Source organism: Ranitomeya imitator, chromosome 7 (genome assembly GCF_032444005.1).
Source record: "Ranitomeya imitator isolate aRanImi1 chromosome 7, aRanImi1.pri, whole genome shotgun sequence".
Classification (NCBI taxonomy): Eukaryota; Metazoa; Chordata; class Amphibia; order Anura; family Dendrobatidae; genus Ranitomeya; species Ranitomeya imitator.
Genome location: NC_091288.1, coordinates 42,580,446 through 42,593,522, shown reverse-complemented (window position 1 = coordinate 42,593,522; position 13,077 = coordinate 42,580,446). Strand labels below are relative to the sequence as shown.

The 13,077-nt window shown below is 41.4% G+C and overlaps 1 protein-coding gene across 1 annotated transcript in view; it reads left to right on the top strand.

Annotated features, from left to right (window-relative positions):
- Positions 1-13,077, top strand: part of SLC25A12 (solute carrier family 25 member 12) — a 174,017-nt gene that overhangs the window by 135,195 nt on the left and 25,745 nt on the right. The window contains exon 13 of the mRNA XM_069733139.1: positions 1,785-1,865. Coding sequence (XP_069589240.1) covers positions 1,785-1,865 — 81 coding nt within the window. The remainder of the gene's footprint in view (positions 1-1,784; positions 1,866-13,077) is intronic.

Here is a 13,077-nt window from a genome sequence, read left to right as displayed (position 1 = left end):
AGTCTATATATGATAATATTGCCCCTCTGAGTCCATATATGGTAATAGTGCCCCCTCTGAGTCCATATATGATAATATTGCCCCCTTTGAGTCCATATATGGTGATAGTGCCCCCTCTGAGTCCATATATGATAATATTGCCCCCTCTGAGTTCATATATGGTAATAGTGCCCCCTCTGAGTCCATATATGATAATATTGCCGCTTTGAGTCCATATATGATAATATTGCCCCCTCTGAGTCCATATATGGTAATAGTGCCCCTTCACTTTGCTCACAAATGGTAATAACGCTTTCTCTGTGCCACCACACATGATAATAGTGCCCCCTCTGAGTGATCACGTGATAATAGTAACTCCTCTGAGTCCCCACTTGGTTCTAAAGCTTCTTCACTTTGCTCACAAATGGTAATAGCACTAACTACATGCCACCACACATGGTAATAGTTCCCCCAGCAGCAATCCAGTAAGAAACACTTACCTCTTCTTAGTCTTCACCACCAAGCGTGACAACTCGCCGGCCTTCTCTTTCTCCGATGTTCCAAAATGTAGGCGGCATGCTTAACCGGGAAGGCGCTAGTGTAGGAAACCACATGGCGGTTGCTTGCACCTGGCATCACCGGTAACATTTTCAGTTGTATCTGTGCTATGAAGACACAGGTACAATAGAATCCTGCAAGAAAACTGAATAAGCTTCTTGAATTTCCAGCGGTTTGCCGAATCGCCTATCTTATGGGAGTGTGAAGACCAGCTGAGTTCTGCGCTCGGCTGCCTCCAGCAGTCCTATTAACAATGATCGGAGCAGCACTGTGCATGATCAACCGCCACTCCATTCACACGCGGCTTATCAGGGCTCCGGTTCTTAAGATCGCTGGTGGCCCCACTGGTCGAACCCCCAGTGATCAATACTTTACCCTAGAGGATAACTTTCAAACTTGAGAACACCATTGTAGTAGAATTATGATTCTCTTGGAATTACTTGTTTTTTTTTCTGTTGTGACCGCCCAATAGTATTTTTTACCAGTGTATCCACGGTAGAATATGTCCCCGAACCACAGACCGTAAGCTATCTAACTGTATCTTGTGCATAAATCCATTCCAGATCATGAATTTCATACTCCGTACATCTTGTAGTCATAATTAAGTTGCCCCTAAATATATGTTGCATGCACAGATCCAACCTCGATCACTAAATCCTTCAAAATCCCGGTGTAGAATTTGCTTTCAACAGTCAGTAGCTTTTCATCTTCAGTACTTTACACTTGCAAGACACTGTAAAGATAAAATCATCCCTCAAAAGTCGAAATAATTCCAAAATAAAGGTGTGTATCATCTTATAATAAAGCGCCATATATTTCTTTTGTCGTGGATCATTTTTCATGTAATAATAAAATTGAGTTTCGGCTCTTCTCTCCCTCTGAAGTTGACAATAGCAGACTTATGTTAGCAAAGTTTGGTGTCCTGCCGTCAATAATTTTGCCTATTTCTCTAAATTCACTCCTTATTGGCTTTCATTTGTTATAAAAAGTAAAAAAACGAAACCAGTCGTGTGTTTTGTCAGTTCTTCAGCTACAATCTAGGCCTGCGGAGCCCATTATGGGAGTGTGAAAGGCAGATTGCATCATGTAGCGGCTCTTGTTTATAGATAGCATTATAAATTGTTATGTCTGTTTTATAAAAGAGCGGCGCTGCCAATAATCTGGTGGAAGACGCCGCGGCCAAGGAGATGTTCAGGGGATGTAATCATTTTGTTTACTTATGTCACAATTTTCCTTTCTTTATGTAGGTTAATGATTTTGTTCGAGACAAGTTTACTCAGCGAGATGGATCCATTCCGCTCATGGCTGAAATAATGGCTGGTGGCTGTGTGAGTATCTTGTTTAGTGATGCAATTGAGGAAAAAAAATGTTGATGGTCCGATCTTATTTATTTTGCACTGGACTACAGAAAAAAAAAAAGTTAAGGTCTTTTATAAAATTGCAGCCCATATACGGTATATTGATTTACACATATATGGACCCGATACAGTGGCACATGGAGCCATGTTAGCCATAGGCACTTTTCATGTTGTCATATGGTGCCTCCAACGGGGGGACTACCTCTGTAACAGATGCATGCAGAAATGGAGAAAAAAATTTCTGTAAGCCTGTCTATAAGATCATATTACTGATTCATACAACATGGATGTGTAATACTGCTGTGTGCATGATGGCCCAGAACACTGTTTATATACAGTACAGACCAAAAGTTTGGACACACCTTCTCATATAAAGATTTTTCTGTATTTTCATGACTACGAAAATTGTACATTCACACTGAAGGCATCAGAACTATGAATTAACACATGTGGAATTATATACTTAACAAAAAAGTGCGAAACACTATCTGAAACTCAACCTCTCCAAAACTGAACTTCTTCTGCTCCCGCCATCTACTAACCTCCCTAAATCTGACATTTCCCTCTCCGTGGGTGGCACCATTATAACACCCCGGCAGCAGGCGCGCTGTCTGGGTGTTATGTTTGACTCCGATCTCTCCTTCACCTCCCATATACAATCTCTTGCCCGCTCGTGCCACTTACACCTAAAGAACATCTCTAGAATCCGCCCTTTTCTCACCATGGAAACAACAAAAACGCTCACTGTAGCCCTGATCCACTCCCGCCTAGACTACTGTAATGCTCTACTAATTGGCCTCCCCCTTACTCGACTTTCCCCTCTCCAGTCTATCCTTAATGCAGCAGCCAGGGTCGTCCATCTGGCTAATCGTTATTCGGACTCGTCCGCTCTTCGCCAGTCATTACACTGGCTGCCTATTCATTACAGGATACAATTCAAAGTACTTGTTCTCACCCACAAAGCTCTCCACAGTGCGGCACCTCCTTACATCTCCTCCCTCATTTCTGTCTATCGGCCTAACCGACCACTGCGCTCTGCAAATGACTTTCAACTAACCTCTGCACTAATCCGTACCTCCCACTCCCGACTCCAAGACTTATCCCGTGCTGCGCCAATCCTCTGGAATGCTCTACCCCAAGATATTAGGACCATCCACAATTTTCATAGTTTTAGACGCTCGCTCAAAACACATTTGTTCAGAGCAGCCTATCACATTCAGTAATCAAAGTCATTTTATGTTTGTGTGTGTGTGTAGCCCATTCACTATCTCCATCTATCCCCCACCCCCTGAAGATGGCTGGACCATCATTGTAAATACATCATTGTAAATACACACCTGTACTTTGTATCTCCCCCACCTCATTGTAGATTGTAAGCTCTCACGAGCAGGGTCATTTTATTTTGCTTTAATTATTGTATTGTTAACGTTGTTACAGTTTGTGTTTGAAACTGTTAAACTGTAAAGCGCTGCGGAATATGTTGGCGCTATATAAATAAAGATTATTATTATTATTATTATTGTAGCAAGGTCCTCTCAGTTATCTCTGTCCTTTGTTGAACTGGACACAATCCCGTATGACAGGTGACTCGAGCCTTTTTATAGGGTCTCTATATGACCTGGGCTCTATGTGTCACTGTGTCTCCTGGGTGTTAGGGCGAACATGTGATGTATAATCCAGCTGTCCTGCCGGTTTCTGCTATGTGTCTTAGAGTCCCACAAAAGCCTCGGTCTTCCGACTAATGGTGTCTGCGCTCAATCAGGGATGTAGCACAGTCGCTGCTACTCTCCCCTGTTGTCACACTCCTGTGATTCGCTCTCCGGCACGTTAGCTAAAGGCTGTTCTTCCTTCTGTATCTCTAGGAGCTACAGCACTTCAAGCTGTACGGCCCCTTCCCTCGTCCTTCTGCCTCAGACTGCTCCAGTCTGCTGTCCGGCACCCACCGTCTAAATCTTCCCAACTGCCTAGCAACTATCTTCTCCTCCCTGGGTGTAGAGCTCCCCCTTCTGGCATGAGTAAGAATGGTGTTGTATGTGCTAATTACCTGTCAAAAAGGAATCCTCCATCGCTTCCAAGCGTGACATCACTCTCCCGTGAGGAAAGCAATGCCACTGTGACAACCAGGACCCTGGGGCGTCACACTACTGTTGCAGGATTTCTTGGGGAAAGGGGCTCCTTCACTATCCCTCAAGCTAGGTTGTTCCCTAGTCTATCCATGTTCCCCAGATTACCCCATAAGGTAGAGATGCCGGGGTCACGTCCCTTGTTATACTCCTGACTCACCCCTATCTGTTACCTCCCACACCCAGGATGGTGTGAGGCCAAAATGTATAGGATTACAGTTACCAGACAGACAAGGGAAGACAAACAAGATAAATGAAAACTGCAATCATAAAAACAAAATACACTAATCAAAAAACAGAGTGGAACACAAGGGAGGTACTGTATATAAAGTGAAACCAAACAGGAGAAGATGAGGATGAATACACAAACAAACCACACAAAAATTGCCAAAACAACTCTCCAAATGCCAACTCCAAACACCGAACAACTTTTCCAACTCCAAACCAGGCAGAATGAACTATCACTGGCAATTCCCAAATGCCAGTGGCAAGCATATATACCAGGGGGGAGTGTCCAACACAGAACAGTTGAGCCACTCCATGATGGAGAGCTCCAGAAGAGCAACTGAACTGACTAACTCTAGCAATGACAGACCAAGGAAAACCTGCACTGTTTAATAAGATGGTGAGGCAGTTCTAACCAGTGCAGGAGTTTGGTAACCAGACGCCACGATTTCCTGGTCCTTTTCTCTGTTACAGTATCCCCATGACACTTTCCTCCACTTTCTGGCTACGATTGCACGACCCACATATTCTTTCTGAGGGCTGTTTGTGGGAAAAAAAACTGACTGAAGTAATTCACCAGGGTTGTTCAGATCTCCATGTGAAAAATATTTCAGCATAGTCTTTTCTATGTTCCAGGTAAGACTTATTCAAGTCTATGGGTGTGCAAAAAAATCAGATCTTGTACAGATCAACCGTGTCGCCTCCACTTTTTACGGAAGCATTGTAATTTTTTAATATAGGAAACTAAATTTGGTCTTGTAAATTGTATTCACTGTTGATATACTGTATAAAAACTAAAGTTTTTTTTCAGTATGAAAATTGCACAATTTTTTTATATGCTCTTGTGAATTTATCCATTAGGTCGGTTTGCATAGTCTAAGTTTGGACTGTAAAATCCGGACTTGTCTCAGGTCTCTTGACTCGAACTAAACAGCCTCATAATCATATATGGGGCTGTTATATTTAGGTCATTGGACTGTGGCCGGTCCAAATATTGTGGTCCGTACTGGAACTGTGGAACACGGATGATGCCAACCTTGCAAGAATTGCCAAACATCTATGCAAGTAAGAAATAATGTGAAGGATATTAATTTCCACTGATAAACAAAGTGGTGCTTATCTAATGAATCATTAACAGCAATGATGGTTTAGGGCTTGTGCAGTTGACCGTGTTTATTATTATTATTATTATTATTATTTTCGGTCCAAGTGAGATCTGACAAAACATTGGATCGCACTAGGACCAATGTTATTCTATGGGGTCGTACACATGGCAGATTTTTTCCTCGACAGAGATGGTCTGAGTAATTCTCCAATATTCGGATCACTCTCAGCCATGCAAGTCAATGCGTGCATGGAAATCATCAGACTGCACTCGGATGACATCTTAGTCCAATCTGTTTTACCCGGACTGACAGAATGGAGAAAATGGAGTTCTTTTCATCTGATAAAATCGGATCACACTCTGATCAAACTTTGACCAGAGATTCATCAGAGTGTGATTTGCATAATCGACCCGATTCTCTCGGATGGGACAGTACACGGTCGTCTGCACCTATGCGCAGCGTAAACTTCTGAATATATTCTGAGCCTCCAGTAAAAATAAAATAAAACAAAAAAACTGTGATGTTTTGGGATATTTAGTGCACTGTGGATTCCCATTGTGTTCTGATTTGATATTCTTTCACACATTTTCTTTTACGTATTGATTTATTCTGGAGATACGGAAACGGCGCTTACTTGGAAAAGTGGACGGAGTACCTTTATGCATGCTTACAATGCCAAAAGTAGGCTTATAAAAGTGAATTCGATTCTTTTAATGTTTTTGACTATTTGGGAGAACAGGCTTAGTCCTAAAAATTGATCTCCTTGCATGTTTTTTTTTTTTTGTGTGTGTTGGGAATATCCTGGAGATGTCATTTTTTTCCAAGCTTTTGATTTCTAATGACTTCCATTTGAGTGAAGCTGACAGGCTTGGATTACATAAAAAAAAACAAAACAACAACTATCCACTCCCAGAAATCAGGGCAGTGGGGTTAATGACCCCGGCTGGTTTCTACTTCAGAGACACATCCCTAGGGGGCCCCTGAAGGAGGCTGCTTCTAGTCTCCAGTGATTGGATCTGGCAGCTTTGTGCATACCTAGGCCTTCACCTGTCACTGCACAAAGTTTGCATTCAGCGCCATATGAGAGAGACAGTGTTGTGAAGAAAGTGGGGGCAATCCGTAAAAAAGGAAACAAGTAAAGCCAGGACTCTATTTTCCATGCAGATCAAGGCTATCTCTGCAAAGACTTCACCGGTCCAATATACCCAATGACGGGTAAACTTTGTACACAGTTCAATTACTCCGCACAATGGTGTTTCCTCTTTTCTTTTTTATATTATTTTGCCGGGATATCATCGATATTGTGGAATTGCAGCAGGTTTGCCTTCTGGATTTTGCACTGCAAATACACAGAAATGTATAGTACAATACAATACAATTGAGTTGAGTTTTCAAGACCCAAGACCCAATCCACACGTAGCAGAAATATTAGCATGCTGTAAAATTTCTTTGCAATTCATAGGGTGAAATTTGCAATGTGTGGAACTGTCCTAAAAGTATGAATGCCTCTTAAATGCAGATTTGTTTCTCTTAAAAATGTATTAATTTATTTTTATATAGCAGATATGAAATTAAAAAGAATGTATAAATAAACCTGAATTACAGCAAACATTATTTTGTACGTCGATTTTGTGTTGCCAAAACCACTGTTGATGGCACAGACTTTACAAGACATATAAATGTGTGCTGTGGTGTCTGGCACCCAGATGGTGTTAAGAGATCCTTTAAAGGGATTGTACCAAGTTATCAATGGCATAAAGAATAACGCTGGGGGTTCGACTGGTGACACCCACCTCTGATCCCGAGAACTAGGACTTTGAAGAGCCCTGTGTAAATGGCGCAGTGGTCAATCATGCACACCTCCACTCCATTAATTCTTAATGATACCACCAGAGAAAACGAAGCGCAGTAATCGGCTGGTTTGTAGCACTCCTGCTGCTCCATTCACACAGAGCTCTTCAGGTGGGGGTCCCAGCAGTCAGGCTTCTGGCGATCGGGAAGTTATCCCCCTATACTGTGGATAGGGGGATAATTTCCATACTTTGTGCAACCTTTGCCTCCATGGTTCCGACTCGTTCTTCCACCACATCCCATGGATGCACAATCAGATTGAGATTTGTGGAATTTAGAGGCCAAGTCAAGACCTTGAATTCTTTGTCATGTTCCTCCAAACCATTTCTGAGCAATGTTTGCAGTGTGGCAGAAGCATTATACTGCTGAAAGAGGTCACTCTTGTCAACAACTTTGTGTATTGTGGCTTATGCTTGTATACAACAATACGTTATGGTTCCACAGCTTAAAATTATTATACCACTCTCCTGTATCCATCCACTGTAGTCACATTCTATGTTTAGATGGATATTCTTTTTTATTTATTTTTTATTTGGTTTCATGCCGGTATCTTGCACATCTTCTCAGTGACGTCCTACTCACTGCGGTCACCGCTCTGCTTCTCCTCGTGCCAGCTCATCTCACTAAGTTTGCCTCTTGCAGTGCTCTCAACACTGCTTCATCTTCCTGCTGATTCCACCTGGCTACAGGGACAATCAGCCAGACTCTGCAGTAATTTAACCCTGCTGTGTCCTCCAGAGATTAGCTTCCCTGGCCTATCTCCTGCTAGTAGGTGATATATTACACAGTTCATCCTTCCACTCCTTGGCTGAGCTTTGGTTTCAGTTTGCAGTTAACATCTAGTTCCCAGTCAAAGTGTTTTGCTGTTTATCTCTCCCATTACCGACCCAGCTTGTCATCTCTCCGCTCCTGAACCCAGCTACGTATTTGAGCCTGTGTTGCCTGCACCAATCTCAGACTGTCTGAATATGTCTCTGCCTGTACCTTCTGCACCTAGTGTTCCTGCCTTCACCCATTGGTCAGCTGTTGCAGGTCCTGGCACTGCCCTGGAATGGCACCTGGTGGCTACCCTAATGACACAAGCCTAACCTCACCATCAGAGGCTCTAGTGAAGACCAGGTAGTCACTTACTCGCTCTCATCCAGAGTAAGCCCGGCCAGTGGCACAGTGTGTCCAAACCCATTGCTGTCACAACTGGTTACATAATAAAAGTTAGGTTTTAAAGTTTTTTTTGTTGTTGTTTGTTTTTAATGCTTCAAATTGGCATCCTCATGAATGCCAGGACCCAAGGTTTTCCAGCAGAACATTGCCCAGAGTTTCACACTGCCTTCTAAAGCCTGACTTGTCTTCTAATCAAAGTGCATCTCTGATGCTATTTCTTCCCCAGATAAGCAATGAACACACACCTAACGATCCACTTGATTTTACATACCGGACCGTACTCGTCATAGCTCCATGTTGCTGATATGCCCATTGTGTTAGCTTTCCATGGAGCACATTGAGCTGTGATGCTCTGTGTTTTCTTAGGTCTTTCGATCACAGCCAACAGTAACTGTTTTAGCCATTTGTGAAACAGTAGTTTTTTTTTGTAGGATTATTGGAACATACAAGCTAACCTTCTTACCCCATGCACATCAAAGAACCCTTCATTCAACACTGTACAGGTCCTTCCTTGGACTATATTTTATATGGGTTAACCTCTATATATGGAGAACAACTCAAAAGATCTGCTGCTTTGGAGATGCCGTCATCCGGTCGTCCAGCCGTCACAGTTTAGCCCATGTTAGTTGCTCAGATCCTTATTCTTGCTCATTTCTCCTGCTTCCAACACATCAACTTTAATGCCATTATTCACATACTACTCAATATATCCCACCACTTGACAAGTGGCAAGCCTATGTTTAAAGTAGAATGCCTAGGAAGCCCTTGCTTTCTACCAGATCCATACTGCGCTCTGCGTGCAATCAACAGGAGTTGTGCAGTGTTCAGGATATTATTTGTGCAATCGGTGAGGTCTCAAGACCTAGATGCCCACCGATCTCCAGGCATTTTAAAGGCCTTCCGAATATGAAAAAAAAACTATGAAAGTTGACCTAAACGCTTTGTCCACAGGGACGTTTGAATACTCCGTTTGCCTGTTGCAAATAGAAACAGAAGGGCCCCATTGATAATGATGGAGTCCACATCTTGAAAAAAACCAAAAACAAATCCAGCATGCTAAACATTCTAAAAATTGGAACCAGACAAAATCCCATAATAATGAATGGGTCATAAAGGACATAATGGAGTGGACTCTAGACTTCTGTGATCAATTTTCTTTCCAAGACTGTAATTATGTTTGTTTTTTTCTCTTTTTCATACAGAATTTTTCCTGAAACATGGATTTAGTTCTTTTAAGAATGGTTATAGTGATTTAAAAAAAGAAAAAAAACCTGCACAAATACTCAATTGTGGTATTAATTATGCAAAATTTCTACCAAATGAATCTCTTATAGTTTACCTGAATTACAGATTAAGGATCTTTCAGAAAAGTGACACATCAAAGCTGTTAAGTAATAAAATGATGAAGGATTCAGGATTGCAGACACTTCATGTTTTTTTTTTCAGACGAAGTCCCTTCACCCACACAGTGCATGTAATTCATTGCTGGAAGTGATGTTGATTGAGCTCTACAGATTTGATCAACTCTTTGTTCTTGAGATCATCATGGTGACATCTGTCCTGATATTATTAGTGGAGAATATATATAAAAATAAGTGGTGCCCTGTAATCTGATTTCTTCTGCTTGTGACCAAGATCCAATTAAATTATCAGATGGGAACACTGCACAGACATAACATGTATATCACTTATGGGCTATGTCTGCATTTTCACCCCACAAGATCTCTGTGTTATATCATTCTTTGTCGTTCCATTTCACAATCTGTAGCCCAAGATTAAGGGAGCAGAGCCGCTGTGATGTATGGGGAGGAATATGTTCCCTTTGCAATGACACAATTCAGTCTATTACTTTGCTCCCAATATCTGGTTGATTCACTTAGGACACTTAAGCTTGTAAAGGAAGATATGTTTTTCCTATTAGCAAAGTATACAATGCAACGCGTTTCAGTTCATTATTAGCCATATATGTGCATAACAAAACCTCAGTGACATTATAAATGTCATGGAAATGGGGGTGAAGAGCAACTCCCCATATAAAGCAGAAGAAAATACCCGCTCCCGAAATTATGAAAAAAAGGAGAAAACTGGAGCAACTAGGTAAAAAATAGTTTATTAAAGATAATCTCAAATAAGTACATAAATCATAACACCACAGTAATAGAATAGATACAGAAACAGGATAGACACAGATATACCCAAGGAGTCCACCATTGCACATGCCCATATAAATAGATATACAAATCCTTTGAGTAAAGTGACAGTGCATATAGTTTAGTTGCTATGGTAAGGTTGCCATCATAAATCATACAGAAGTCAGTAAAGCCACCGGACAAAAATCGCCAGGGAGGCAGAGCTTACCAGGGGCAGAGCCGGGGGACCCAGGGTACAGGTGTGAGTAACCCTCGACGCGCGTTTCGCGTGGCAGAAGCACCGCTTTGTCAAGAGGAATATATGTGTATAGTCTGAGTCAAGCGCTAGTAGAGTCCATGTACATTGCACTTATTAGAAGTAATGCATTTCAGTACCTTATTAGCCATATACAGTATGTGTGTAATCTGAGCGAACTACTAGTAGAGTCCTTGTACATTGCACTAAATAGAAGCAACGCGTTTCAGTGCCTTATTAGCCATATACAGTATGTGTGTAATCTGAACGAACTACTAGTAGAGTCCTTGTATATTGCACTAAATAGAAGCAACGCGTTTCAGTGCCTCATTAGCCATATATGTGTGTAATCTGAGTCAAGCGCTAGTAGAGTCCTTGAACATTGCACTTAATAGAAGCAACGCGTTTTGATACATTATTAGCCATCTACTGTATGTGTGTAATCTGACCAAAATACTAGTAGTGTCCTTGTTAGGGATGAGTGGACATGTGGAAATTTGAGTTCTTGTACACGACCCAAACTTTATTTCAAAGGTCAGGTACCAGAAGTGTACATGAACTTGAACCCGAAACCCATTGAATACAATGAGGACCCCATACTTTTCAGCTAGGAAAATGCTTTCTCTCTCTCCCCTCTCTGACTTCCCCCAGAACTCCAATCATCGCAACAGACTTCCGGGAGAATTCAGTGTCCGGGCCGAACTCTGAACTTTTAAGTTTGGGTTGGCTCATCTCTAGTCCTTGTTCATTGCATTAAGTAGAAGCTACACTTTTCGGGGCCTTATTAGTCACATATGTGTATAGTCTTACTGAAATACTAATAGTGTCCTTGCTCTACGTAGAAGCAATTCGTTTTGGAGCCTTATTAACAGCATATGTGTAAAGTCTGAGCGAAGCACTAGTAGGGTCCCTTGTACATTGTACTAAGTAGCAACAAAGCGTTTCAAGGCATTTACTGGTCCTTATATTGTGCTATATACATGGGTAATACAGCACTACAATGCATTCAATTATACACAGTCCTTAAGAAAAAAGCTGAATATATAACTGAATATATAATGTATACACAGTAAAAAAAACAGTGTATAAACAACACAATTGCAATAATCCAGCACCTTCAGTACACCACGTCAACATTGCAGCGTAGGTTGCTATCGCCCAGGGCTAGACAAGCATGGCGCTCCCGAGCTTAGGAATAACAACTAAACTAACAATGCCCATTTGCAAAGTAATGATGCTCCCTCCAAAAGTCAAAATGCCAATGTTGTGCCACCAACTTCCCTCTGCAAATGAAAAACTAAAGTATATAGTTATATTCGCTAATCCAATATGGGCTAACACAAGCATCATCATTGCAGCAATGTAATTGTGCTGGGACGCCAGCATCTTGTGTGTGGAAGGAGAGTGGTAGGGTAGGCAACCAATGGCTCCACGCTCTACAGCAGGATCCAACAGTATCAAAGTCATGTAGACAGGATATTCCAAAGTGGTGCCCTCGCGAGGCTACGTGACTGCACCAGAATGGGAAGATGCTGAACTATCGGACATATGCAGGCTTACTGCTTTGAATTATATTGGTACTGTTATTGGAAAGATTTTTTTTTCTTCTCAGTATTTAATTGCATCATTAATAGAAAAAAAAAGTGAGAGGAAAAATGGAAATCTTTTTACAGTGTCAAAAATACTCTTCATGCAGGAAAACAATTTCCCCCAGATGTAACATTACTGCCCCAAGAGGCAGAAAAAAAGAATTGCACCCTTCCATAAACTAAACAGTTAATTGACGGGGATGTGTAGGTTGGAAGTAGGAGGCTCTGATTGACTTTCTTTGGGACATCCTAATGTTTGAAGGATTTGCCTTTGGGTGGAATTGTAAAGGGCAATAGGTCTAATGTGTCGGGTCACATGTTTCCACCCTGCAGCAATAGAGTGGCACAGGGTGCTGTCTTCCGGATATTAGTGTGCATATTTTTGTGCCCGATTCTTTTAGGTTTTCTTTTTTCTCTTTGTTTTGCTTAATTGTTCGTTGTGGGCGTTTTACCCCATTTGGTTGACACAAAGGTTAAACAGATGACTCCAGCTATTTACATTGATGCTCTCCGTAATGAGTATTTATAGTGTAATTTGTCAACACATCGAAAAGTGTCTGTTACCAAACTGATTCTTTTTTTTTTTTTTTTTTTTTTTTAAGAATCCCAGAAATGGCAAAAATGTTACCTTTGAATTATAATTATTGGCTGTTTAATAATTTTCCCTATTTACCTCTAGTCCTAATTGTGTTATAATGCTTTAAAAAACAAACTTGTTTAGAAACTGCCCATTTTGTGATAT